The sequence below is a fragment of the Triturus cristatus genome, chromosome 5_1, assembly GCF_964204655.1.
Source record: "Triturus cristatus chromosome 5_1, aTriCri1.1, whole genome shotgun sequence".
NCBI classification, from domain to species: domain Eukaryota; kingdom Metazoa; phylum Chordata; class Amphibia; order Caudata; family Salamandridae; genus Triturus; species Triturus cristatus.
This window is the reverse complement of record NC_140587.1, coordinates 1,011,420,393-1,011,444,440: the sequence shown is the minus strand read 5'-3', so window position 1 is coordinate 1,011,444,440 and position 24,048 is coordinate 1,011,420,393. Positions and strand designations below refer to the sequence as shown.

Genomic DNA, 24,048 nt, shown 5'->3' with positions numbered 1-24,048 from the left:
ATACGACTTGTAGGATATGGAGCGCTGTCACAAAACTGGCTGAGGGGAACATAATTAAACACAAATTTAGATAAAGAAGCTGAAGGGAAAGATGACAGGACACACATTGAGGTTGATGTCTAATACAATCAAGCCTACTTAAACAACGAATGCTATGCACAAAGTTTGGAGTATCTTCTTTTTTGCCATTTTTAAGGATTGTAAATTACTGGTGCTAACATTATCCAATGTATTGGCCTTGGACAGTCTGGATTGGTCCTTCTGGGATTCATATCACACTAGCTTTCAGCAGTAATGTCCTTACATACTAGTCAGATTTACATTTATATATTTGTGCATACCATGATATAGGGTCCATAAATCACTAAAACATGGAGGTTTTTTAGAATTTTGAATAAAAACAAATGTTCTGCTTTCCATAAAAGATGCAGGGGGATTTTTATTAATTTTTCAGGCAACAGAGGATAGCATGCTGTGTTGCATGAAAGGGAGACAACGGAAAGGCACCGTATCTACTAAGATAATTGCACATTTCCGCTGTCTAGGAGCATTGGCACACTGTGCTGTGCCAATCGCCAACACAGGCACACTTGCACCATGGTGCAAGGGAGCCTGCGTTACAGTCAGGATTGTTTTTGTGCATAAAGGGATACCTTCTTGCCCAAAACCAACCCTTAAAGGCATTTTCCTTTTTCTACATGTGCTGCAAAACACAGCACACATAGAACAATTAAGTAACGAAGCGAAATAAAGATATTTCTCCTCGTTATGCCCGTTTCAGGCAGGCATAGCATTTTGGCGCAATCCCAGGTTTATTCACCTTAGCAATTGTGGGATTGTGTTAAAATCCATGTGTGGGTGCATGGAAATGCCCATGCTCTACCCATGGAATGCAATCGTGCTGTGCGGGGGTCCTCTGAACTTACTAAACCACGCAAAGCCATACAAAGTGGCTCTGTGTGGCTAAGTAAATCTCTGAAATAATTTCGCGTCAGGCTGCCCCACAGTTTAGTGGTGCACTTTGGTGTGGAAGATTGGCTTAGTTAAAAGTTTTTATTAGAAAAAGACATTGTATTTAACAAATTTGTAAGGGAGAGCCTACCTTAACCAAGAGACATTCAAAGGGAGGGAGCAATTAGGAATGGTATTTCTCACAGGTATATTAAATTTAAAGAGGCACAAGTTAAAACCTATAAATAGTTCACTAATTCATTATTGTTTTCCCCCTCAGCTGCTAAATCCTCTGATATTATCAATCCATCAGCGGCGTCAGATGTTGTGGAGAAGGATAAAAGGCTGTCACCGGCTTGGGCCTGTTCAATTCAGAAACAAAGCATCATGAGGTAATTTCTGTTGTTTACATAGCTCCATGGTACCACATTATCACATTGAGAATAAATAGTTTGCAAGAGAATTAATGTCCAGTGGGTACAGTTTGCTGTGGATAATCTATTGATTACGCCTTCACCCAGTCCTTCTTGTCACAGTCCTTAGCACATGCGGCTGCCCGCTTCCCTGAGATAGTTTGTGACAATCGAATTTACAAAATCTTTCTTTCTTCTTTATAAAAACTTCTCATGGCACAAATGCTCCTCCCTCCTTTCCCTTATTCTGCTTTGTTCTGTCTCCTCACGGATGGAGGTAAGATTGTATGGTATTAATGAACATACACTATGAATTGATCTTTCACTCCAGGGAGTGTTGTGTACGGTGCACAGTGGACCCTCTGGCTACCTGTCCATGTGCTGGGCTGGGTTAGGGGCATTGTTGATGAAATTATTTGAGAGCCCTTGCTCTGCCCTTTGGAGTGGGGCATAGTATTGGTATATTAGTGTGTTTAGTAAATTCATTTTGGCTGGCACCATGAGGTAAATATTCTGTAGTATCCAGACCTCACAAGAACAGATCTGGTTGTGATAGAAACCCCCTGCAACAGGAAGCTGATGCTCTAGCTCAACAACAATGGAGCAAAGAAAATGCTCACAGAAATACCGCCGCGCAGAGGGGGGGATGGGCAGAGGTCATATCCCTCACCAGAAATGATTTACAGGCCATGATTCGTGATGCCGTTTCAGGTGACCTAAATGAGCCAGCAACAAAAAAGAGCTTAAGGACAGTGCAAATGCAGATGAACAGGAATCAATCCTGAAGGTCATATTGGAGAAGTTTTGGGATCTGAAAAGCCTTCTCTACCATTAGAAGAGGGGTTTTATGGCCGGTATTAGTTTCAAGACTCTGACAGCCTTCCCTTTCATGATGTATTGACAAACATTTCACTAAAAGAATCTCAAGATAGAGAAGTCCAAAAAATCCGGCTTTCTTAACTACAGAACTTAAATCCTCAAATACCCAAAGTAAAAAAAAAAAAGTTTTTGTAGAGCATGGAATCTACTTCTTCTCCGGCCTCCGAAGAATCATTGCTGTCAGACCCCTGTGATAAAACGTCGGAAAGTCCTTTAAAATGTTCCTATGCTGCCTCAAAATTTGTTTTTAGAAACGTACTAATGTGGCCTATGTGTCTTTAAAAATCTTTATAACTTTGTGTCACTATTTAATAATGTGATGGGTCTATAAGAACCCAGGTTCAGAGGATCCTTCTCCTTTTTAAAAAAAATAATGATATTGGCGGCCCCCCAAGATGCTGGTGGTGCTGCCCCATTCCTAACTTCTTTGAATAGCCCCAGTACCTCGGGCACCAACTCGCAAAAAGAAATCTTGTAGAATTCTAGTGGTAAGCAATCCGTACCAGTGACCTTGCCTGATAGAAGGTCTTGTACAGCTAAATAAAGCTACTCTTGCGAAATTTCTATACCCAAGGAAAGAGCTTCCTCCTGAGATATTTTTATTTTCGGTAAGAATTCATTTTCATATGACCGCTCTGTTTCCTCTAATATATCAGCAGCAGTTTATAACTCCTGGTAATACTTTTTAAAGGCTCCCCTAATTTCTATAGGGTCCGTGACTATGTCTCCCTGAAGCTTCCTGATCCGTTTAATATGACCCATAGCTATTTGTTGCCTCACCTTAATTGCTAGTATTCGACCAACTGTCTCACTATACTCATAACATCGTTGCTTTTTCGCCAGATACTTCCCAGCTGTTTTATCCAAATAAAAATCATTCAGTGAAGCTTTGGTCACCATTATCAAATCATTGACCTTTGTGTGATCTCCACCTTTGTTAACGGTCTCAATCAGTTTCTTCTCTAAAAAAGCAATTTTCTGATAATAACTTTTAACTTGTTCTGAGCTCTTTCTCTGCTTAATCAAACTGTATCGCAATGTCTCCCCTCTCACAGAGGCTTTAAAGGTATCCCAGATTATTCCCGGGGCTGCACTATCTTTATTGAAATAAAAAAACACACCAATCCATTGTTTCATATGACTCACATAATCGTGGTCAGTGAGTAATGCTCTCTCAAAAGTCCACTTATTCTGTCCTACTATCGCTCCTGACACGGGAAATTCAAAAACCAAAGGATTGTGATCCGACATTATCCTTGGAAATATATCAATCCTAGCATCCTTCATGAGAGAGGGAGACACCAAAAAATAGTCTAGTCTAGCAAATTTAAGGTGGGGCGCAGAGAAGTAAGTATATTCAAACTCTAAATTTCTCAAACTAGGCCACACATCCACTAAGCAAATGTCCTTAATCACATTTTTGAGTGCATTAGATGATTGAGGTTTACGATTCCTATTTACTCCCACTGCTTGATTGATCATATATTTTGTTCCATTAATGTTAAGATCACCACAGATTATATAAGGTTCAGGCCAGGACGGAAGCTCTAAAGCTAGAAAATTTAACATCGAAGGGTCATCTAAAACAGGGGCATAGATTGAGCACAGAGTAAACAAACCAGTTCCACTTCTAACTTCGATAATTATCCATCTGCCGTGTTTATCCACATTTTTTCTCACTCCTGTAATATTTTTATTTTTTAACAAACTTGCCACCCCTTTAGTCCTAACATCTTGTGTTGTATGAGCCATTAGCTTGAAGCCCAACAAATCTAATATTTTATAATCATTACAAGCTATATGAGTCTCTTGGAGACAGATCAAGTCTGCATGTAAAACTTTAAGGTCTTCTTGAATTCTTCTTCTCTTGGCTGCAGATATTTACAGTTGCAATATGCAGTTTAGCCATGATCATTAACACACAACCCCCTCAAAATGATCCTACAGTTCATATACAGATTATTAATCTCAATCAAAAGTGTCTGTATAAAATCATCATGAAAATTATTATATATCTTTTCCCCCCTTGCCCACTTAGTGCCTTTCAATTTGTTTTCCAAATTACTTTCAAATAACACAAGCATACAAAAAAAATACAACAATTTTTTTATCTGTGGTTTGCTTTCAGCCCCAGAGGAAAAACCCAGTGCCTCCCACCCACCCTTACTCCCCCTCCCTTGAGCCTTACAACCCTCCCCCCACCCCCTCCATATCAGAGCAGCCAGACCACACCGGTCTGTATGATAGGGCGAACGTTGAACGCCATGGAGCCTCCAACACCCCACTTTGTTTTATCTCTTTTTACCTCCCTTTTTTTTCCCCTTTCATTTAGCCAAACATACTACTCCCTATGCTACTCAGAGTCAACTACTATTTATAGAGAGAGATTAAATAAAAATATTCCTCCTAAGTCTTTCTCTTCTCCCCCTGAGCTTGTACCAAGTACTCTTTAGCCTGAATTTCAGACATAAAAAATCTAACAGCCCCTTTAACAATCGTTTTTAACCTTGCTGGGCCCAGCAAGAAAGCTTCAAACCCAGAATCTTGAAATGGCTTGATTAACTGCCTTAAGCGCCATCTGCGCTCCACAGTTATGTGGCAGAAATCAGGACGTACGAAAAAGGAGACCCCTTTAAACTGTCGTCTAGTATCCGGACGGGCTTTCTCAAAGATGGCCTGTCTCAAAGAGAAATTACCAAAAAATACCAAGATTGCCCTCGGTTGACCTGTATCTCTATTAGGCATGTTATGGCGAACAAAAGGGAACCTATGAACTCTCTGGATCTCATGATCCCAATCCCAGCCGATGAGCTCTGGGAAGGACTCCTTAAAGAGACCTAACATAAACCCCCGAATATCTTCCCCCTCCATGCCTTCCTTAATCCCCAGGACTCGAAGATTATTTCTACGCTGGAGATTTTCTAAGTCCTCCAATTTCCACATTACATCAGACAGTTGAGTTTCATGGGTCTTTGTTTGCTCTCTCACAGCCGCCAGATCTTTTCAACAGCGACAGTTCTTAATTCCATAGAATCCAGCCTTTCACAAATTTCACCACATGTACGTCCTACTTTTCGGATAGCCCCTTCCAGTTTTTTTGTGCCCTGTCTTGTCTTTTTCCCATCTGCTCTAGTCTCTGCCTGATGATCTTTGATAGTCTCCAAAATGAGGCTTGCTATAGATTTATCCATTGTTGTTATAGGTTCCCCTAGCTCTTCAGAAGACGGAGGGATGCCACCCAAGCTTGAAGCTTGTTCAAGAGGGCCGATTATACCAGTGTCTGAGTAATCCCATTTTAGGCCAGAAGCACCATTCTTTTTCTTTCTTTGAGTCTCCTTAGGGCCCTTAGCCCCTTTTGTAGACCTCCGTAAGTTTTTATGGCGTCTCCGGGTTGTTTCGGGCGCTTCAACTGTACTAGACCCTGAAGTAGTGTCGATATGATCTGAATCACTGAATGCTACCTCTGATTCAGAGGTCCCTGATCGTGAATCCTCCGTCAGAGAATAAAATGTATCCGGGACATCTGAAGTAGCCTCAGAAATAGCATCCATTACAGTTGGCTTGTCAGACATGGTACCACTGCCCAGGTCCTCGTGTGAAATGCCTCCATCCCTGTAACCTAGAGCATGGGGGTCTTTTACCACAACAGGTGAAGGTGCCTGTATTAAAGCTGGAATATTAGGTCCCACATCCTGAGTCTCCGGCCACTGGTCGCAGGGTATATCTTTTCTAAGATAATTAGCGGCTAGTGACTCTTGTGACCCTGCCGCAGCAGAAGAGTGATCAATACCCAATGTGCAGTTATCTGGGTTCAGATTAGGTGGCAAATTGAGCAAGTTTGAATCTGTGATTATCGCTCCATCCTGGGTTTTGAAAAATGCTGTAATAGCTGGCTGAGGTGTTGTTGGACCATTATTTATAATATTACTTTCCTGTGTCCCCTTTCCCTCTTCTGCAACCATTGGTATGCCACCTTTTGTGCCTGCAGTTTGATATCTATCATGAGGCGCCCTCCGCTTAGCCCCCAAGTCTTGTTTATTAGTAATTCGGTTCTCCAGGGGCTTACCTACTGGTGTTTCCATGTTTGCAGGGGACATCAAAGCCGGATGAATCCCAGCAGACATTTTTTGCTCACGCGGTTGCCGCATCGATTTTGGTGACATTATACGAAAGTTTATAACTAAAAGCCAGCTTTGGAAAGCTCTCTGTGCTTTCTTGATAATTTCGCCACTTGCCGCCAGCAGGAGCTCAGCCCAACCTCTAGCGGAGCATCGCAGGGATCCCGCCGCCTGTATGGGCGTGTCCTCTGCCGCTCCGCGTCTCGCTATCCTCGTCTACGTCTCCGAGCAGCAGCCGGCCCCCGGAGGCTCCACAACTGGGATGGAAACTGCGGCGCCACCAGCAGTCCTGCCCGAGGTCAGCAGCATCGGGTAAGTTCACCTAGTCCATAGGGAGGCTCTCCATTTCTCCGCCACTGTGGGAGGGCAAGGCAGGGGCTCCGCAGCTAAGTTCTACGCCGCCGCCATCTTGCTCTCTCGAAAGAGCTAAACAAGTCTTACTAAATTAAATGAACCATGTTCTGGAAAAGCCAACACTTCGTCCTTTTCAGTATACTTGACCCAATTGTCTAACCAAATACAGGTGTGATATCCATATTTCGCAACCATAAAGGATGCGGGGGTTTTCGGTGGAGAAAGTAACTGTCCTTACCTAGTTACAATCAGTTTGTCCTTCTTAAACCACTTTTTAATTCTACCAAACCAGGACTTTTTCTCCTTTTCTGGTGGATCGTAATACATTTTCCTGTCTTCCGTATATCGCTAGTCTCTCCTTACAACTGTACCGCTATTCTGTCCAATCGTAGCGCGACTCACACTAACGCACCAATGCGGAGCGTCTATGTCACTTTTGCAATTCTCCAATCCCAGTGCGACTCACACTAACGCACCAATACGGAGCGTCTACGTCACCCTGTGCTTCTCCACTCCTAGCGCGGCGCACACTAACACACCAATCCGCAGCTCCTGCTCCTGTCTACCCCTCCTTCACAAAATCCACTCAGTAAGTTTTGCTTCGAATTTACAATTCTGTTAGTAACAACATAAAAACACCACCATTGTCCGCTTCACAAACCAAGGAATAGCAATAGACCTTTCTCACGAGAATTCCGTCTTTCCCAAGAGCAGCGCTTACCTCTGCCCTACTACGGAATCGTTACTTCCGTTGATAAAGTAGCACATCTCTCTACCTTACCCTTCTAACAAGCATTAGCTAACCGTTTCTCCAGAATTAAGACACATAGTTGGAGACCCAATGCTCCTGAGAAATAAAACTAGTTTCACAATTAACCCGAATGCCCTCACATTCACGCACTTTCACACGAGAAAATGTAGTACATTCACACAGAATCCTGTCTTTCCCGAGAACAGCGAACAGTCTGTCCTACTACAGAATTATGTTTTGTTGTAACGCTTTTCGCCCTAAGTGGGATGGGTATTCCCAGACGTGGGACCCATGCTCACTACGCCACTGGAGTCAAGCTATCCTGGCTGATGACGGCTGATAGCCAGAAACCGGTCCTAGGATGCTTGATTCCGGTCCAGGGAAGACATGGCTTGGCAGTTCGGGCTGGACTGTTCCCATGAGGCACAGGGTCAAGACTGATTTGCATATGGCCATGTCTAAACTGGGGTGGCGTAGTGGGCAAAAGAACGATGGATTTAACCCAGATCTCTTGACTGGGGGAGAATGTCTGCATTGTCAGCATTTCGTCCATCATTTGTTTGTTGTAACGCTACTACAGAATTATGACATACGTTAAAGTAGCACTTCCCTCTACTTTATCCTTCTAGCAAGCTCAGAGAAAACCTGCTACCTTTCCAGTGATAAGCGTTATCGGAATGCCATTTGGACTCCTGGTACCGAAGACCAAAATTTCACAGGTGAATTTTGTTATCATACACACTTCTCTCACACAGAAAATGTCTCTAATGGCAAAACACGACGATGTCACCGAATCGAACCCAGACAATGCGTTGTGCAACTTCAATCGTTACACGTTTCTCCCTGTGTACCTACAGGGCAACAACAATTCCGTCTTTCCCAAGAGCAGCGCTTACCTCTGCACTACTACGGAACCGTTACAAACTTCCGACTTCCTACATACCAGAAGCCGTGCAAACAACATAAAACTCAACGCGACTCAACATAGTGTTAATACATGAACCAATATCAATAACCAATAATCAATAAGCAATTTACAAGCAATGATCACCAAACCAAAACAATAACAACCATCATTCTGCTACCAGAAAAACTGCTGCAGCGTGGAAAGTCAAATTCCCCCTTCGTCACAGACCAAACATTGCAATAACACACTCACTCAAATACATTCATTGGTGGGGACCATAACACCAATACTCACACTAACTTAAGCTGTTTCTCTAGAAGGAAAAGTTTCCAAACGCTGACATGAAAGGAATATCTTTTTACCTAAAACCCTAATGCGCATTGAATACTTTTATTAACTTTTAACCTCGTGATATTCCCCTCATTTGGTGATGAATCAGTTAGTTGTTTTTATGTTTTAGTGATTCAATTCATTTATCTATACTCTTCTCTTATTCTAGTTTCTTCAAATAATCGACACAACACGTTTATCAATTAATCAAAACATCGTTTATCTAATTAAATTGCAAATTGTTAGAAAATCATCGTCCAAACTGCAGAACATCATATTTACCTAGATTGGCTATTAGTCGTCCTCTAAGTCAGTCAAGTCGTGGAAAATCTTTAAATTCATAAAAGTCAGGCCGCAATTCAGTCTCTCAAAGATACAGGATAACAGCTGTCCAGCAGTGTCACCGTCATCTCCGTCAGCATAACGTCAGGAAATTCGCAGCAAGACAAATCGAACGACAAGAGCCCCTTAGTAAGCAAGCCAGCAAGCCCCGAACTCACTATTCTAACGTCTTTTTATAATGATTTTAATGTCAAAATGTATCAAGATTCAGTTTTAGACAGTCCTCATTGGTGGATTTGGGGTCACTCGGTAAAGTTCTCACATAGTCCGTAAGATTAAGTCATCGCTCTTGCTGGTTCCGGTTTTAAAGACAGTCCATTGTTGTGGACCTGGCAACTCTCCCAGTATGACCTTGATGGGTACATCTTCTCCTGGGGACAGGACCAGGCCATTGTTGCTGGCGGTGACGCATGCGCACTTCACCCAAAACCTCGTGAGACAGCAGCAGTCACGTCGTACGTCTCAGTCAGCCATCTTTATGAAGGCCCAAATGATCAACTTAAGCAAAACAAACACAAAAACGTAATTAAACATTGAAATGGCTAAATAAATGTTAAACCCTCACTAATTCCCCTATGTGTAAGTAATTATCTAGCATAATAGCAACATTCAAAGCGTTTATATTCACCCAGTGATGTCATCTGGTGCAACTTACAATTACATCACAAAAGCAACCTATATCATGCAATATTCTAATTTTCTACCATTATTATGGGTACATATATTAATATACAATTAGTTTAGCCATGCAAAATGCAAATCCCACGTGTAATTCTTTTGTTAATTTAATTGGTGAGTTTTCACTTCAAACGAATTAATAATATTACTATTAGTTGATTATTCAGATTAATATAAACATGCAGAATGGGGGGGGTATACAAAATGTTGTACTACCCGCTCCAGCAATCCCCTCTTTGGTGATTATATCACCACACCAACAAAATTTTGTATCCCTTTTACGGAATATCAAAGTGATTTCTTGTTTTTATTCATATTTCAGTTTCCCCTGTTTCTTCTCTTTTTGCTGATTTATACATGCTCTCCTTGATTTCCTCCGACTCTATTTCTTCAAATTCTCTTTCTTGTTTCTTATCTCTTCTCCTTAAATTTTCTCTTTTTAACCTTTTCTGATTTTTATCCTTTTTACGACAAATACATCTTAATCTAATTATTAATACTATGAAAATCACACATGTTAATGGAAATAATATCTTACCTAAAAATGTACTACCTAGTTTTACTACGAAATCTTTAATAGCTGATAATTTCTTTCCAATCTTTACCCAAACACCTTCAACCTCCAGTGGTGCAATTTCGTCATGCAATTCTGTAATATATATTTTTTTTTTGGGAAAAACTTTATTGTGCAGAAAGCAACAGTACAAACGTGGGCCTACAACCACCAGGGCCGGCCGCTAGCACATGCATGCCAATTACGAGACGTCACAAAGCAGCGACTGATCCCCAGAAGCGCAGCAGGATTACAAAGTTATGCTCGGCAACGCAGAAGTTAGGCAGAATACTGACATTTTAAATTTTGAAAAGAGAAAACGAACAAAGAAGAAAAACAAAACTCAAGCCGAGAAACAGTCTAGACAGTGTCAAGCGCCAACGGGGGGACCCCACCCTACCAGGTAAAGAATCAGGAGGTCAATAAAGATGACCGGGAGGGGGGGAGGCAGCGGGGAGGCCAGAACAATCAGCGTAAAGAGTACAGTACTCAGGGAACCCCAGGATCAGGGAGACAGGGAAATATCAGACGTATCTTCAAAAGGGGGCGTACAAATGTTACCTCGGTAGGCGTTCCACTGACCCCAAATTCTACCCCACGCCCCAGGCTTGCCCCGCACCAGATATACCGTCTTCTCCCTGAACATACACCAGTCCATGTTCTCCTTCCACACTGACACGGTGGGAGGCCGTCGGGAACCCCAAAGCTGCGCGATATCCCTCTTTGCGATCATGTTCCCAAGTGCCGCCCACCGGGCCTGGGCAACGTTATAATCATTCGGCTCCCATACATTCAGCAAACATCGACGAGCCTCAGGCAACAGAGCAACCCCAGTAACACACTCCATTACCGCATGCACACGGCGCCAATAAGCCGCAACCTCGCGACACTCCCAAAGGATATGAAGGAAGGTGACACTCATACCACAGCCGCACTTACACAGCCCATCCAAAGAAAAGCCCATCGCAACCAAACGAGGACCCGTCACATACTCACGGTGAAGAATTTTAAGCTGGACAAGACGGAGACGGGCAGGAATGGCGACCTCTTTCGGGGAAGACAATGCAGACTGCCAGTCCTCGTCATCCAACTCCAACCCGTCTCCGGTCCAGGCCTCCCGAAGATGCCCCAGGAGGTCCGCCCGACTGTTGATTAACTTCTTATAAATCAAAGAAATCGTACTATCGGGCAGATGACCATCAAGTATACGGTCCTCGAGTGGTGAAGCTACGGGGATCGTGGTACCGGCCTTGAAAACCGACAGCAAAGCGTGGCGAACCTGTGCGTACCTGAACAACTCCCTCTCACTCAGCTCATACTCACTCTGAAGCGCCGAAAAGGACTTGACAGAACCTTTCACCCAGAGATCACCCACTCTGCTAATGCCAATCATATCCCAGTTCTCAAAACCTTTCGTCGTCCAGAGGCAGCCCAATCCGTCCGACGCAAACAGAGGGGTCGCTCGTGTCAGGCGATCATTCCAACGCATGTCCACATTGGCATCCCTCCACGCAGGCACTGCAATCTTAGTGGGTCCCATTAGGTTCCTCCCCGCTGTCCGAGAATAGAGCGCTCTATTGAAGTTGCCACCAGGCAACTGATATTTATCCATCTCGAAAGCCGGATTTGGGCCGGGGGCATATGTAGCATGGTTGACAGCGGACAGCTGGGAGGCCCAATAGTACCTCCTGATGTCCGGGAGCGCAATGCCCCCGTCATACCAGGGGAGAGTCAGTTTTGCAAGAGCGATACGAGCGCGACCGTCCCAAATAAGTCTCCTCTGTAGACCCTCCACCTCCCGGAAGTAGGCCGCCGGAATAATATCAAAGGAGTTCTGGAGTGCGTAAAGAAATCGGGGCAGGGACATCATTTTAAAAAGTGCCGCTCGACCGAGTGGCGACAACGGCAACCTACGCCAATGAGCCACGTCCAACTTTAGTCGCCGGAGAGGAGGAAGGAGATTATGCTCATGGCGGACCGCCGGGTCCAACGATATGTAGATCCCCAAGTACTTGAAACCGGATTGCAAAATTTGAATGGGAAACCTATTCGGCAAGGGGGGAAGGTCACCGGAAATACCATACACACAGGATTTGGACCAGTTGATGATCAGCCCGGAGATTTTCCCGAAAGAAGTGAGGAAAACAAAAAGGACATTAAGGGATTCATGCGGGGAGGTGAGGTACAAAAGAATATCGTCGGCGTACAACGAGACTCGGTCCTCAAAGCCAGGGGCCCACTGAATGCCCTTTATCGACGGTTCCCATCGGAGCCAGGCTGCGAGTGGTTCTAAAGCAAGAGCAAAGAGCAGGGGGGACAGCGGACACCCCTGCCTAGTACCCCTCCCGAGAGCGAAGGGCTGGGACACCCTCCCATTGACAACAACCTGAGCCAGCGGATCCGTATATAAAAGTCTGACCCAACTAATAAATCCCGGCCCGATACCGAACTTCGCCAGAGTGGCCCAAAGGTATGACCATTCTATCGTATCAAAGGCCATCGTGGCGTCCAAGGAAGCCAAGATGGCCGGCTCGAAAAGAAACTCCGCCCTGGCGAGAACGCCATGCAAACGCCGCAGGTTGAGAGCAGTGTTCCGGTGCGGAATGAAACCAGATTGATCCGGATGAATCAGGTCACAGATAACAGCGAGTAGGCGATTAGCAAGGACCTTGGCGAGGATCTTTGGTTCAGCATTCAGTAGGGAAATGGGCCTGTATGAGGCACAAAGATCACGAGGCTTGCCCTCCTTGGGAATCGCAACTATGGTGGCCAGCCGCTGTTCACTAGGGAGGGAGCCAAGCTCACGCGACTCCAAAAACATATCACAGAGAAAAGGCGCGACTTTATCCGGACACAATTTGTACAGTTCAATGGGCAATCCGTTGGGGCCCATAGCCTTACCAGTACGAAGGGAACAAATCGCGATAGCAATCTCGTCGGCTGACAACGATGCCTCCATGCACTCTCGATCCTCTTCAGACAGGCAAGGCAGCGCAATGTCCCTCAACAAGGAACAAGAGTCAACCTCATCTCTGTCGGATACCGGGGAGTAAACCACAGGAAAATAATCAGCAAAACACTCCACAATCTCGCCAGGGCCAGTCACACGCACACCACCGGAATCCTGAAGTACAGGGACCACGCGGTTCACTCTCTCCTTCTTATCGAGCCACGCAATCAGTTTACCCGCCTTATCCCCAACATCATACAGTCTACCTTGCTGTTCCCTGTACAGTGTCTTGGCAGCGTCAGTAACAAGGGATTTGTATTCGAACTGCTTCAAGCCAAGGGCGTGGAGCCCATCCTGGGTGACACCCGAGTCTAGCTCAGCCTCTAACTCCAGTATTTCAGCCTCCAGCCTCACAACCTCCCCATTCCTAGCTTTCTTGGTCTCCGCTATTAAAGAGAGGGCCTGTCCACGAATAACAGTTTTGAAAGCTTCCCACAGGGACACGGAGGACAGGACAGACCCCTCGATCTCCAGGAAGTAGTGGTCGAGCGACTTAATGAGGCTGTCGCGAGTCCTGGGGTTGCGCAGATGCCAAGGGTTAATAGGGGCGATCCGCCCCGCGGCTTGCGTCCCCGTGTCAAAAAGCAGCCACACAGGGGAGTGGTCTGAAATGCCCCGGGCCAAGTGTCGAACCTCCCCAACATGGGTGGACTGGGCCGCGGGCATGAGGAAGTAATCAAGCCTAGAGAGACTCCCATGAGCCCCGGAGTGGAAGGTGTATTGACATTGCGTCGGGTGCATTAACATCCAGCAATCCACCAGACCGAAGGTGTCCAAGAACCCACCGAGCCATGATTGGGAAACGGGAAGGGCCCTGGGGGGGGTGGCGATCCAGATCGCCGGATAGCTCAGAGTTAAAGTCCCCACCCATGAGGAGAAGACTATCGGGGAGTTCCAACAACAGCCGGCCGACATCCGAAAAAGTAGAGGTCTGGAGGCCTGGGGGAACATATATCGTGACCAAGGAAAGGGTCTTGCCCTCCCACCTCCCAGTTAGGGCAGCATAACGCCCTCTGTCGTCAAGGATGGCCTTATCAATCTCTAGTGGGAGGGAAGACCGGACAAGAATACCAACCCCTCTGGAACCAGTGGTGAACCCAGAGTGTGCAACCAATCGGTATCCCCACCTGTTCATAGCATGACACACATTGCCAACCAAATGCGTCTCCTGCAGGAGTACGACATCAGGAGTCAAACGACGCAAATATTACAATACAACCCCCCGTTTGATACGATCCCCCAATCCATTGACGTTCCAAGATATCAACCTCAACCCACTACCCCCCATCCCCACAAAAGTAGCAGGAGTCTCCCCACAGAGAGCAGGACACCAGAAGCAAAGAAAGAGCCAATATGCCGTTCCTCATGTTCCACTCGAAGCCTGGTAGGGAAAAGCATAGCATACTTCAAGCCCAGGTCCCGAAGACGTCGCTTAACCCCCTGAAAGCCCATCCTCTGTCTCCGCACAAGTTGAGTGAAGTCCGGGAAAAAATTGACAGAGGAGTTTTCAAATTGCTCCCTCGAGGCCTGCAACATCGCATCACGGTCCCTGAAATGAAAGAGTTTAGCAATGATAGGCCTCGGGGGAGCGCCAGGCTTGGGCTTGCCGCCCAGAACACGATGTGCACGCTCCACAGCGAAGAACTTGCTGAGTCCAGAAGGGGCAAGATGAGTGAGGATAAGATCCTCAACCAGGAGGTCAACAGAACGAGTCTCGGGATTCTCCGGAACACCTATGACGCGGATGTTGTTGCGTCTTGCCCGGTTCTCAAAATCGTCCAGCCGATGAGACATCAAGTCGTTGGCCGATTTCAGAGCGCCAAGGTCTGTTAAAAGTCCCGACACATAGGCCGTGAGGCTGGAGGTCTTCAAATGCAATGACTTCACCTTCTCATTAGTTTTGGACAGGTCAGCCCTGATTAGAGTGACGTCCATGGCGACCGTGTCAATTTTACGAGCCAGGGCCTCATACTGCTGGCCGATGGTCTCCTTCATGCCGGTGATGGCGCCCATAATGTCCTGCAGGGACAAGTCAACAGGGGCAGATAGGTCTTCTCTGGCGTCCTCCGGGGTACTGCTGGAAGGCCCGGGGGATCCTTTGGCTTGAGTATAGCGGTCCATAACATTTGTCTGGAACTGTCCCCCACGAAGAGACGTCTTGGTCTTCCGCTTTTCTGGTTCACCCCTGCCCGCCATGGTGGAAGATGCACCCCGGAGGGGCCCACAAGACCGAGTGAAAATGGCCGCAGGCAGGTCGGGCACCAGCCGGCCAAGAAGCTGGCTCATGGGGTCCGGAGAGAGGCGCGACTTGACCCAGTACGCTGTGATGAGAAGGCAGCGATGACAACAGAAGGAGGCTGGATTGGTCCCCGGCCGAGCGAAACAGGCCCTCGATCAGACCACGCCAGAAACCGAAAGCGAAACCGAAAGTGGGGACACGGCCACTGAGGAGGTCCCAATGCCGTTGTTGTTCAACTACGCCCCGGCTCCACAGATCACCAAGTCGCCGGCACGGCCTCAAGGTGGGCCTCAAAAGTTCAAAGTGCCGTAATTTCGGTCGCCCAAGTCCGATTCAAACTCTGGAAAGAGTTATGGACTCAGTCGAGGTTCGCCTTCAAAAGTCTGTCCAAGAAATCAGGATATCTTCAGGATAAGTTGCGAGGAGCGGCGAGGGTCCGGGGAGCCCTGTGCTCACGCGACCATCTTGGATGCGCGCTAAGGTCCTCCTCCTCTGTAATATTTTTTATATAAATGTTCAACTCTTTACTTTCGTCAGGAATGTAAGTACAACAATGTTGAACTTTCAGCATTCCACAGACTCCACCCTCTTTTGCCAATAATATATCAAGGGCAAGTCGATTTTGCATTACCATAGCACGCATGGCAACCATTTAAGTATTTACCAATAAGAAACCTCCAGCGGTGCTTGTTGACAACCGATCCACTACTGTTGAAAGTCTTCTAATTTTGTTTGCATTCAGAGATATTCCCACTGTTGGTATCAATGCTCCAAAAATGTCACCCACAATTTCTGTCCAAGATTCTCTCTTACTACGTGCTAAATAATTACCTAAACTATGTACACCATCTTCTCCTCTATCCATATGAAAAATCTTTGGAAAAACCAGGCCTACATAACATGTGCCATACCAATGGTCTGGCAAACGATAATATGCCCTGTTCCCACAAATGAAATATAGTCCAGGAAAAACTGGATCTTTTCCACCTTTAAATCCCCATCTACCTATGATTCGGTATGTATCATGGCACTCACTATTCCCTACAAAATAATTATCATATGCTGTTTGATTCCTTCTAACACACAATTTCCCTTTCTGAGGCCAATCTAAAGCCATAGTTGGACTCGTTTCCCCTTTCAAGTGTTTTTCCATTATTACATCCCAGACTGTCGTCTCCACCTTTCCTTCCGAAGCCTTTGTTTGCATTTTCAATCTCCTTTCTTCAACCATATCTAAAAATGTCTTTTCCTCTTTCTTTAAACTGCAAGTCAAATTATTTCTAAATATGTATTCTAATGTTAGTTCTTTAGTCTCTAAGAAAAATTCACCTAATACCTTCGCAGGTTTTACCTTGTTTAGTTTGTTAATTGACGGTACTTGTGAAAATATACTATCTACAGCTGAAAAATAATACTCGAATTTACCTGTTTACTAGCTATTACACTACATGTTATTCCATAAGTTACTGGAAGGTGGTGATAAGTCACTCCCTCCGATACAGAGGCAGGTAACTGCATGCAGACATAGCAGTCCCTTACGTCCATTCTCTTTACATATTCATACAACAATTTTGACAATACATTATTAGAAAAATCTGTAATAGACCTATCTTTATGTAAATAATGTTTATCTATGCTAGTCGGAACTAACTTTTGAATCTCCCCTATATTAGTTATGTTTTCACTATGTCCTTCTAATGTATCTATAGTAACTTTAAATGAGATCAGTAGAGCAAGTATACTCCATAGAAGCATTAATAATCCTGTACAACAACAACACATTTTACACCATCTCCTCAAAAATGTACATCTACCTTTGATACTATCTATGTCTGCCATCTTAGCTAAAATGGACCGTGTCTTTTGACTTAGCCTCTTCTACTTCACAACTAGTTTTTCTAACCCAAGGCTCTAAGCACCTACTTGGTTCTACCAGTTTTTGTCTTTTTCAGTATTTTATTGTCTTTCCATCAATAGTTTTCTGGTCTTATTCAGTTTGGCATTTCATCGTCTTTCACTTTTCCTTCGTTTTCGGTATACAGAATGTCCTGAACATCTGCTTCTTCTCCAATATCGGACAAGATAACTCTCAGGATTTCTGCTTCTTCGTCTTCCTCAACCACTTCCGGTACAACCACCTCTGGATTTCCTTGGCTATCGCCTCTGCTTTTACTTCAGGCAGGGCCACATACGTCCATTCTGGTGATTTATACTTCTAGTTAGGTTTCCTTATTCTTCTGCTTTCTTTAACTACAATTGTTTCTTCTTCTTTCGATTTCGCCTGATTCGTCACTTCATTCACCTGTTCAGCCCTTGGTGAATTTGCTCGTGTCAGTCGATATCTCAATCTTTTTATTTTATTCGGCCAAACGTCGTCTTTTGCAGTTCTTTTCAATTTTACTCCCTTTATCGTTCTTTTCAGTTCTCCAAGCTCTCTTTCTTAGAACTCGACCTTCAGGTACTTCATCTTCGCTTTCCTCTGACTATGTTTCAACTTGCTTTTTACTCCCCAACAGTTTCTTTTTCCACCACTTCTTTTGTTTTCCCTACTTCTGTCCCTCCTCGAATCTCCGACACGCAATCTTTCTGCTGACTCACTTGTCCCTGCTTCTAACTGAATGTTGGAGCTCCCTACACCTCCTCAGGGGTCTTCTGCAATAATCTTTCCCTCTCTCTCTTTATCTGGCACCTGTCCATCTAAAGGTGTTGTTTCAGGTGGAATTTCTCTCAATATTTCATCTGGCACTTCCTTCTCATGAATCTCTTTTATCGTCTCTTCACTGTCCTTTTCTTTGTTCTTTCCTTGTTCTTTCCTGGAAACTTGTGCTCTTTGTTCTGTCTCTGAGTCTGAACTGGTATCAGAAATCTGTAACCTTCTCCTCAGGGAATTACTTCTGGGGACAAAAGTTAAACTTGGTTCTGTTTCCCCCCTTTCAGGGTTTTCTTTGTCTTTTGGCTCTCCATCATCTAACTCAGTACTGGATTCTGATTCATTAAAATACTCCTTTTCTGTGCTGTCTACTGGATTTGAAATTCTCAAAGTATGGCTTGCATGGATCCAGTTCTTCAATCCAGCACACTTCACAGCTGTTGTTGTGGTCAAAATGACTTGTCTTGGTTTTCCCCACCTGGGAACCAAACAGTTTCTTCTTCTGTAAACTTTTATCCTTACCCAGTCCCCTGGGCTTAAATCATGGGCTGGCTTCTTTACAAGGGTGGTGGCATCCGCTCCAACCTGATGAAACACAGAATGAACTGCGTCAGCCAGGCTTTCACAGTATTCCAACACCATGTCATCAGTTATAGTCATCAGCTTGTTGACTGGTATAAAAACGTGGTGCATGGCTCGTCCCATGATGATTTCATGAGGACTTAACCCTGTAGTTCTGTCTGGAATTGATCTAATAGTCATGAGTACTAGAGGCAAGACATCAGGCCATTTCATACCTGTGGCTAAACACATTTTCCCTATTCTGTTTTTGATAGTACCATTCATCTGTTCCACCACACCAGAAGCCTCTGGTCGGTAGGCACACTGTAGTTTTTGTCGTACATTCAATGCTTCACAAATCAGTTTTATGACCTCATTATGAAAATGTCCTCCTCGGTCTGATTCAATTGTCACTGGGAACCCAAATCTAGGGATAAATTCCCTCAAAAGTAATTTTGCCACTGTCATCCCATCATTTCTTCTTGTTGGAAATGCCTCTACCCATCTGGAAAATAGACAGACCATAACCAAGACATACCTCAACCTGTTACAGGGAGGCATTTCAATGAAATCCACTTGCATTCTGGTAAAAGGCCCTCCTTCTCGACCTATTGTTCCTAGACTCACTACTGTCTTTCTTACTGGATTGTATTGCTGACATATTAGGCATCTCTGACAAAGACTTTCTGCTACAAGTCTGAACTTTGCATTATACCAGGTTTGCTTAAAGGACCTGATCATAGCGTCTCTCCATATGTGTCCCTGTCCATGATACATCCGTGCCATGGCAGATATCATGCTATCAGGCATGACTGGTCTTCCATCTCGATAGACCCACACATGATCTTTCTCTCTTGGTGCACATCCTGCTTTTACCCACTGTTTTATTTCCTCCTCTCCTGCTTCTTCCTGCAATTGTCTTACTTCTTCCCATGTTCCCACAGTGTTAGTAAACATCAAAGAGCAAGAAATCACCTCTTTTTCCTTAGCCCGATTGATTGAATTCTGATTTCGTGCACAGTATTGCGCCATGTCATTTGCAAATTTATTTCCAGTAGCAATATAATCACCACTGCGACTATGGGCAGAACATTTTACAACAGTCAATTGCCTAGGCAGCTGTATCGCCTCAAGCAACTTTCCAACCACTTCAGCATTCTTAATGGGAGTTCCACTTGAGGTTAAGAATCCTCTCTGCAGCCATATCTTGCCGAAGTCGTGGACAACTCCATAGCCATACTAGCTATCAGTTATCACAGTCACTCTCACACCTTTCCCAATCTTGCATGCTCTCGTCAAAGCATCAAGTTCAGCTACTTGGGCCGATTTTACTCCTTTCAAATAGGATGCTTCAATTACTGCTGCATCTGTACATACCGCATATGCTGCACTCAACACTCCATCATATGTCCTCAAACAAGATCCATCGACAAACATAACAAAATCACTTTCTGGTAAGGGTTCATCTTGTATGTCAGGTCGTGGTTTTGTACAGAAATCAAGTACATCCAGACAGTCATGATCTGCTTCATCTCTTACTTCCACATTCTCTGCATCAGGCAACAGTGTTGAAGGATTCACATTCACGCATCTTACAAGACTTACATTTGTTGCACCTAATATGACCTTTTCATACATAGTCAGCCGACTATGTGTCATATACTGAGTACGACTCCTTTTTAAAAGGATCGCCACATCATGAGGTACAAACAGTTTCACAGGATATCCCATCACAATTCCCTCACTCTGTTCCAAACTTCGACATGTAGAAGCTACTGCTTTCAAACACCCAGGTAGGGCTACAGCTACTGGGTCCAACATTGATGAAAAATATGCAATTGGTCTCCTCAGTTTTCCATGCTTCTGTACTAGAACAGAGAGTGCACATCCATTTCTCTCACTGCAATACAATTCAAATTATTTTTCATAGTAAGGCATACCTAATGCAGGTGCTTCACACAACCCATCTCTCAATCTTTTGAATGCTGCCAATTCCTGTTTGTTCAAATCAATGGGATCTTTCACATCACTTCTTGTCAGTCGTACCAAAGGTTTTGTGATCAACGAAAAATTGCTAATCTATTGACGACAATATCCAACCATTCCCAGAAACATTCTCACTTCTCTTTGGGTCATAGGTGGACTCATTCTCTTTATAATCCTGATCCTGTCTATTGTTATTCTTCTCAGTCCTTTTTCAATGTTATGTCCTAAATATTGTACTTCCTTCTTACAAAATTGTAATTTCGATCGTGACACTTTTAGTCTTCCATCTGCCAAATGATTCAGCAAGGCTACCGTGTCTACCTCACAAGCTTCACAGGTTTTCAATGCCACAAGTAGGTCATCGATGTATTGAACTAACACTGACTTTTCTGGCATTTCTAGGTTTTCCAAGGACTTCAATAGCTGATTAAATTTTGAGGGGCTTTCTGTATACCCCTGTGGAATTCAGCACCAAGCTAAAATACGCTCACCAAAACGAAATGCAAAAATTTGCTGACTGTCGTGGTGCAATGGGATGGAAAAGAAAGCATGGCATAGATCAATCACTGTATACCATTCTGCGTCATGGGGAATCTGATATAAAATCACAGATGGATTTGGTACAATGGGACAGCATGATACAACAATTTTGTTTATCTTTCTCAGATCTTGTATTATCCTGAACTTCCCACTCGGCTTTTTCAGTCCCATTATTGGTGAATTACATGGACTACTCATTATTTATCTCAAAATTCCTTGTTTTATCATTTTCTCAATCACAGGAGTAACTCCTTCGATTATTCCAGGTGTCAATTTATATTGAGGGACATTTGGATAACTTACTCCTTCTTTTACTGTTATTTTTACTGGATCTACATTTCTCATTAATCCTACGTCTTCTCCGGTGAAATCCCAAACTTCTGCTTTAACAGATTGTTTTAATTCTTTAGGTAATTCGTCAGGGTTAAATACAGCATAGGTTCCAGTGACCTCCTTCTCATTGTTTGCTATTGTCATTTTGTACAGCACATCATCATCTGGTGTTTCAAATGCTATTCCATCTGGGGTACAAAATATAGTGCAGTTCATCTTGCACAACAAATCTCTACCTAACAAGTTCACAGGACTGGTGTCGCACACGACAAAGCGGTGCATTTCAGAAAATTTCCCTATACTAACTTCTACTGGTTCTGTAAGGTAAGTTTTAACCTGTCTGTTAGATACACCAACTACTTGGATCGTTTCATCCAAGAGAGGAATATTCTTGACATCAGCTGATCTAACAGCACCAGTATCAACTAGGAAAGTAATATTTTCATTATTAACTTTTCAATCTACAAATGGGCCTGTCTGGTCTACTTCTAGAGTTGCGCCAAGTACGCACTCTTCTTCCTCCCTTCGGCACCGTCAGTAACCCTCTTCTGAATCACTTTCATCGCGTTGCAGCCAATACTGCGAAGGAGCGCTAGCGTGCGGCAGTTTATTTACCTGTTCTTCATTGTAGAATCCCGTTTCCTTACTATACTTCTGGGAATTTTTGTTCTGTGGAAAAGGTGGTTTTGGCACCTGATTCTGTTGTGTTACAACCTGCTGCTGTCGCTGCGGTTGACCACTCACCTCATTCTGCACCTGTGGATTCAATGATGCATTTTCATCGTTAGTACTCGGGGGAAATTTACACTCGGATTTCCAATGCCCTATCCTACCGCAATTATGACACGGAAATTTCTTCTTAGCTTCCTCGATATTTCCTTTACCTTTCCCAGGATTAAATTTTTGTCTTGATCCTGCTTGTTCTGATAATTGAGCTTCCTGTCTCTCCGCTACCTTTACTTATGCCCACATAGCCTTTTCTTTCAATTTTCGCTGTTTTGCTTCAATCTCATCACTGAAATATTTAGCATGTCTCAGTACTTCGTCTATTTTCTTATTTTGCCAGTCTACGGTATGCTGTTTTATCATCTCACTAATTTCTGGACGAAGACCATATGCAAACCTGTATACAAAATGACTTAAATCCTTTTCACTTAGATTTTCGTCTCCACTAAATTGTTTAAAGACCAAAATTAACCTCTCATAATATGCATGTACTGACTCTTTGCTTTCCTGATGTGTTCTGTCAACTTTTACCCAGTCTGTCTCTTTAAGAGGTACTTTGTTTTTCAGAAATGCCATAACCTGTTCGTATTACTTCATTACCTCAGGGTCTGGAGCCCCTGTTTTTGGATCCCTTGGGTATTCTTGTGTAGGCCAATCTATCATGATTTTGCACTCTGTCCATAGATTTGCTGGTACTATTATGTCAAACAAGCCATTTAGAGCAATCCACAATACTTTGGACAATTTTAAAAATCTGTCCACCTGTCTATACCACTCGACTGGTTTTTCACGTAGTCGAGGGAAGTCATTTGTAAATGACAAAATATCTTGCCTAGTCCATGGAACATGTACATATCCACCTCCTGGAATTTCTCTCATAGGGCATTCTGTCACAACCTTCTCTTTTTCTCTATCAGGGAAAGCTGAAAAGGTTTTATCTGAAACATCATCTCGTTTTCGATACCATCTACTTTTCCATTTGTCCACATCTCCCCATTTTCTCAACAAAATAATTATTTCCTTAAACTGACTCATTCGTCCTGTGGTATTCATGTTTTCAATGTCTTTTTCAGTGAAATCTACCTGATATGGTTTCTGTAGTGCTTTTACCTTTTCAATATCAATACCCATTTCATTTGCCACTTCTTCTAATCTTTCATGGAGACTTTTTGCTCTCCACGTTATGCTTTTACACAGAAATAACAACTCCTCATCTTGGTAGGTTTTTAATTTCTCCGTAGGGATAGTTCCTACTATTAACTCTTCCAGTACCATTCGCAGTTTGGCCACATCTATTGACTGAGATTCTTTGTCTTTCTTCTGCAAGCTTCTCAACCATTGACTCAATTCCTCTGTAGATGGTCCTACTGACTTCTCTACATTTCCTTGTCCAAAATCCTTTTGTGTTTCTAATATTGACTCCACTGTTGTCATACGCCTTTCTGCACAGTTCTGGCCTACAAACGGGTTATTTGAAACATTTGGTTCAATCATACTTATTGTCTGTCTCCATGGATTATCATTTTGACTCATTTTTGGTTGTTCAACCTGTTTATTACTTTTATAAGGGACCGTCAAGCAATGTTCGCTATCTTTCTGTTTATCAAAAATAGGCATTACTGGACCTATCGTTACTGGGACTGTCACAGCTTCCAGATTTTTGGTCAATTCACTTATTTTCTCTGTTAATTTCAAGGTCATCTTTACTAGTTCTGCTGAATTTTCAT

The 24,048-nt window shown here is 43.8% G+C and overlaps 1 protein-coding gene across 1 annotated transcript in view; it reads left to right on the top strand.

The window, feature by feature from the left end:
• LOC146832789 (fibrous sheath-interacting protein 2-like) overlaps positions 1–24,048 on the top strand; it is a 538,629-nt gene that overhangs the window by 463,944 nt on the left and 50,637 nt on the right. Inside the window, exon 5 of the mRNA XM_085603979.1 lies at positions 1,232–1,343. Within this exon, the coding sequence (XP_085460105.1) occupies positions 1,232–1,342 (111 nt within the window). The 3' untranslated portion in view covers position 1,343. The remainder of the gene's footprint in view (positions 1–1,231; positions 1,344–24,048) is intronic.